This window comes from Suricata suricatta, chromosome 11 (genome assembly GCF_006229205.1).
Source record: "Suricata suricatta isolate VVHF042 chromosome 11, meerkat_22Aug2017_6uvM2_HiC, whole genome shotgun sequence".
NCBI classification, from domain to species: Eukaryota; Metazoa; Chordata; class Mammalia; order Carnivora; family Herpestidae; genus Suricata; species Suricata suricatta.
Genome location: NC_043710.1, coordinates 51,018,234 through 51,024,187, shown reverse-complemented (window position 1 = coordinate 51,024,187; position 5,954 = coordinate 51,018,234). Strand labels below are relative to the sequence as shown.

The following is a 5,954-nucleotide window of genomic DNA, read 5'->3' as shown; positions in this document are numbered from 1 at the left end:
ATGATGGTCAGTTTTATCTGCATATTACTAGCCTAATTAATAAACTCAGTTTTAGTTCCAAATATGGCCCACGGTGGAAAATGTCATGAAAAGCCATTTTGTTTCTTACTCAAGGGAGGGTTACAAACATAGAAAAGACAAATTTGTAATGGGCCCATATTGATTACCTGATTAAAATTGGTGATGGAGGAAAAAATAAGGGAAAGTTAGTGGGCTATAAATCCAGAATTAACTATAAATTTATCAACTATCATTGCAGGAAAAGATACTCTGGGATAAACCTGGAAATATGTGGTACAACAGATGAGTTAACATATGATGTCACACATGAGTCTCTTCTTTGTTGTTTTTCATTCGTCTTCAACTAATTTCAGTTGTCCTGAATACTTGCACCTTTCTCACCCTTAACGAGTTTTATGAAACTGTCTCTGATCTGTTTTGTCTTTATCCCATAAACAATGGGATTCAGTGTTGGAGGAAGAAGAAGATAAAGATTAGCCACAACTATGTGAAGAGAAGGGGGAATGATGTGTCCCCCAAAGCGGTGGGTAAAGAAAGTGAAGAATGCTGGAACATAGGTGATGATGATGGCAGATATATGGGCAGTGCAGGTGCTAAAGGCCTTCTGACGAGCCTCTGCTGATGAAAGGCTGACGACTGCCCGAAGGATCATAGTGTAAGACACAGATATACAGCAGATGTCAAACACTCCAATTAGGAGGGCGACTGTCAGACCATAGATGACATTGATCTTGATGCTGGCACAGGACAACTTCACCACTGACATGTGGTCACAATATGTATGGGAGATAATATTACTTTGGCAGAAGGGCAAACGCCTGACCAAGAATGGGAAAGGAATCATCAGCAGCACACCCCTCAGGAAGGTGGCAAGCCCAGCTTTGGCAATGATAGGGTTAGTGAGTATGGTAGCATATCGCAATGGGTAGCAAATGGCCGCATAGCGGTCCAGAGCCATGAGCATGAGCACACCAGACTCCACACCTGTGAACCCATGGACAAAGAACATCTGGACTAAGCAAGCATTGAAGTTAATTTCCTTGAGATTGAACCAGAAGATGCAGAGTGAATTGGGTAGAGTAGTGGTGCAGGTAAAGAGGTCAATGATGAACAGCATGGCCAGAAAGAAATACATTGGGCGATGTAAGGACTCCTCCTGATGAATGAGGTATACAAGTCCAAGGTTTCCCACAAGAGAGATGGTATACATTGTACATAATGGGAGGGAGATCCATACATGTACTTTTTCTAGACCAGGGATTCCATTAAGAATAAAAGATTTGGGGGCAACATATGAATTGTTGTAAACCACCATAACTAATTAAATATAGGACTTCTATGTATCCAGAAGTGTCTATCCTAAGGAGAAGGAATTAAGAAATAGAAATTCAATTCAGAATGTTTTTGAGAATGCAATTTAAATTTAGAACATAGTTACATTCATAATAGAACCAACAATTCTAAATAATTGTTAACTATGAAAATGCACCATATATTGAATAATATTATATTATGGTAATATTTTTAAAGTTTTATAAATAATCTAAATGTAATTTTGAAGCCACAATTACCAAGTTGTGATTATTTTTTGACATCAAACAGAAAAAACCGAGGCACAGAGATATCAAATGATGTAAATGTCATAAAACTAGATTCAGGGATAGAAATGATATTCATATAGGACTTTAACATTCATGCAATCTCTTTACTATGCATCTGGTTTGACAGAGTGCACAGCTTATGATACCAAGTTACCATTATTTCAAGGATGGGTTGAAATTTGCTCATTACATTAATCCTGTGTGGTAATATGTAATGGAAAGATTATGATTATATCAAATAAGATCTTGTTCAAATTTAGCTCTTTCCATACCAATCTTATGACTTACTGAGCTTTACTTTATTCTTTTTTTTTTAAATATTTTTTCACATTTACTCATTTTTGGGGAGACAGACAGAGTCAGAGCATGAGCAGAGGAAGGGCAGAGACGGGGGAGACACAGAATCCGAAGCAGGCTCCAGGCTCTGAGCTGTCAGCACAGCCACCAACTGTGAGATCATGACCTGAACTGAAGTCAGATATCCAACCTACTGAGCCACCCAGATGCACCGGGTTTACTTTAATCTTGAGGCTCAGTTGCTCATCTATAATATGAGGCTAGTAATACCTACCTCAAAGAGTTCTAAGAAATAATCAGTTTGTTTGGTTTTTTTTACTCTTAGGTTAGTATCCTGGTGAATTGGATACCTTTTGAAATACAAGTGTAGATAGTACATGGCTATGAGATATAAGGGTAGTGGCCACAATAGTCAGTCTAATTTGATTGTCCCGCGAAAGAGAAAAATAAGAAACCTCCCTTTCTCAAATGCCCTGTAATTCTCAAAGTAAACACAGCCATCTATTTCCTTTCCATGTCTATGTTTTTACATTTTTCTTAAGAAGCATATTCTCTCTCTTAGAATATGTCCACTCTCATTACCTCAAATATAACCAACATGAAGAATGTTTTCCAGTAATTAATTTTACAAGAAAACTATGTAACAATTGTTGAGTCCTCCTTCTAAATGCATGCTGGATATTTCCATGGACAATTTGAACTCACCCTGTGCAAGACTAAACTCATCACTTCAGCCTTTACCCCATGCCAAAATAGGTTCCATTTCTGAGTTTTGTCTTTTGGATAATGGTGTCATTATTTACCACATGATATATCAGCATTTTTGTGATCTTCTCAGGTATTCTACTTTACTTAGGGTATAATTCCTTAATATCTCAAAGTGCTTCAGTTCCTACTCTGTCCAGGCCACTGCAGCATGTCTACTATGTGTCCTCTATTCTCAAACAAAACAAACCTTCTATTTTTAAATCCAGAAATATTTCTAATACCAGTCTTTTCTATCAGCTCTTACTGGTTTTTTTAAATTTTACTTGCTGTCATTTATTTAAATTAGTATTTACTGGGCACTTACTATGTACAAAACACTGCTACTAATGTAAGGAACAAAGATATTTAAAATAATACTAAAGATTCCATAATTTCAGCCTTCTAATCATATTTTTTAGGCTTCTAATATTTGTTAGAAACATTTATATCTCCTGGCTTGGGTTTTCTTCCACTTCCTATTACAAATTTTTGTACCATCTGAAGGAATATCTACTGTCACCTCTTTTTAACTCAGGTAGGCCAATGAATTCCCTGTAAGGTCTTTTTTTTTTATAGTTTATTGTCAAGTTGGTTTCCATATTAAAGATCACCTAGTTAGGGTCCCTCAGTGGCTCAGTCCGTTAAGCATCTGATTTTGACTCAGATCTTATCTAATGGTTTTTGAGTTCAAGCCCCACACTGGGTGAGCCCAAGCCTTACTTCTGGTGAGCAGGAGCCCAGCTTCGGGTGAGGCCCACTTCTCCCCCTCTCTCTCTGTCCATTACTTACTTATGCCCCATCTCTCTCTCTCAAAGAAAATAATTAAATAAAAAATATAAAAATAAAGACCACCTAGTTAAATCCACCTATTTCTTGATTTTGCCACTTGTATTTTTCACATCAAACTTGTCCTATAGCATAATTTTGAAGACCATTTCATTCACTCACTAATAATCTTCAATGTTTCCCATCAAGTTGAGGGTAGGACTCAAATTTCTTGGCATAACATTTAATAAAGTAAAATTCAGGTCTTATCCACTCTTTGCATTTATTTCTTTTCAATCCCTAACCACCCAAAAGTGGTCCTGGTTTGAACAAGAAATTATATGGTCACTGTATCCTAGTAGTTCATGCTTAAACTTTAAATTTTTTTAATGTTTTTTATTTTTGAGAGACAGAGACAGTGTGAGCAGGAGAACATCAGACAGAAAGGGAGATACAGAATCTGAAGCAGGCTCCAGGCTCTGAGCTAGCTGTCAGCACAGAGCCCGATGCGGGGCTCGAACCTACGAACCGTGAGATCATGACCTGAGCCGAAGCCAGATGCTTAACCAACTGAGCCACCCAGAAACTCCTTCATGCTTAAACTTTGATAGACTACATGCCAATCCCCAATTCCTACAAACACTTCAACTTTATGTTGCCTTTGCTCAGTTTCTTTCTCTTATTTGAAAGTCTCTCTGCCATGTACTTACCTGGAGAAGTCTTCTTTGAACATTGAATACTTCCTTCCATCCTGCCTGCCTTCCTGCCTTTCTTCCTTTATTTTCTCTTTCTTCAAGTTTTATTTAATCCCAGTTAGTTAACATACAGTATAATATTAGTTTCAGATGTAGAATTTAGTGATTCATCACTTACATACAACACTCAGTGCTCCTCACAAGTGCTTTCCTTAATACTCATCACCCATTTAAACCATCCCCCCCCACCTTCCCTCTAGCAACCCTCAGTTTGTTCTCTATGATTAAGAGTTTGTTTTATGGATTGTCTTCCTTTTTCCCCCCTAATATTCATCTGTTTTGTTTCTTCATTTAAAGAACCCTATGCATCCCAAAGATCAGGGTAAGCTATTTTCACTAGATTCCCTGACTCAGGTACAGCAGGTTTAATTTGCTTCCCAAAGCTATTGGTGATTAATTTAGAGTGAAATCCAAGTTTTTCTAGCTCATACTTCACATCTGTCCCACTAAAACCAAATCCTTTAAAAGGCTAACAAGCAGTAGACCAGTGATCTGTTTCCTCATTTACTTGTTTTTGTATTTATTTGTTTGCTTGTTTCTCTGAAGGAATATGAGGCTTCATGTTTTTAACTTGGGGTCTCTACAGTTCCTTCTTATAATTTCTCCCTACCCAGCACTCCAACCATCTTCCATATATAGAACAGGTGTGCAGGATGATTCATACTTTCTCTTTCAGAAGGGGAGGTAATTTGGTTACAAGTACCTTTCAGACTTACCCCAGAATTCCCCCACTTCCTTATTTTGCCTGTGGTTCTGGGGAATTAATGATACATAACATAGGAAAGGACTGAAAGTACAATAATCATAAAGTACAGGAAGATAAAGTCACCACAAGGAGGTTTTCATTCAGTCTTGTATTGAGTCTTTTCCAGTGCAAGAGACAAAGCTACATACTATACTACCAAAAGTATACATGTCATATGTGCTGCACCAAACCACTGCACACATAAATTACAATTTCTCTTCCTTTCTTGATGACAATAAGCTCAATTACCTGATTCAGTTGTCTAAGCCTCCAGGATCTGAAGGGAAGTACAGTGATTGATCCCATCACTGCGGCTTTTGTGTTTCCTCATCCCACACTGGGCAGCCATTTGATCCAAAGTGTGTGCAGCACCTATTGTTGCCTCTGACTGTTTAAGACAGAAAATGTCTCTTTTATTATCACTTGATCCCAGCCCCTAGAAAACTCAGGATGAATCAGGTACTGCTTAGGACCTAGGAAGGCCAAGCCTTGCTTTTTCACTTTCTTCTTTCCATGCTATGATTCTCCAAAAGAGAAGACCTGTAACAACAATCATTGTTGTTTTGTTTTGTTTTAGGAATTTAGGGTCTGGAACACAGAATAAAATCTTATCAGGCATTTGAAAAACCCTCTCCAGGGGGGGGGTGGAGCCAAGATGGCGGAGAAGAAGGGAGCTCTGTAAACTCCCTCCACACCGTTTTTCGAACTGAGAGGGATATTACGTTCAACTGAGAGAGCAGAAGGAGAAAATACGAACTCCAGAGGGAATAGAACCTCAAAGATACCTGAGACTACACCAAGAAACAAGCCAAAGTGTGCAAGAAGGCGAGTCCCAAATATTGAAGAGTAGGGAAATAAAATACTCACAGGCACAACAAGGGAAACAGAGATATCATTAAGAGAGTATCTCCTGAAACGGCAGGCCCTGGACAGTCAATAAGCCTCCTTTAACAGAGAAATACAAATAGGTGCACAGAGCCCATTGAGCTTTCTAAAGGTGACAAGAGACAGAAAACTAGCAAA

The 5,954-nt window shown here is 38.2% G+C and overlaps 1 protein-coding gene across 1 annotated transcript; it reads right to left on the bottom strand.

Moving 5' to 3' along the window:
- Positions 1-370: 370 nt before the first annotated feature.
- On the bottom strand, positions 371-1,336 carry LOC115272545 (olfactory receptor 52N5-like). The gene has a single exon (XM_029915588.1). It carries the CDS (start codon positions 1,334-1,336, stop codon positions 371-373), a length of 966 nt encoding a protein of 321 aa, XP_029771448.1.
- Positions 1,337-5,954: the final 4,618 nt, after the last annotated feature.

What these genes read in the sequence shown, in the direction of transcription:
- LOC115272545 (XM_029915588.1), bottom strand. Translation starts at nt 1,336, where the DNA reads ATGGTGGTTTACAACAATTCATATGTTGCCCCCAAATCTTTTATTCTT.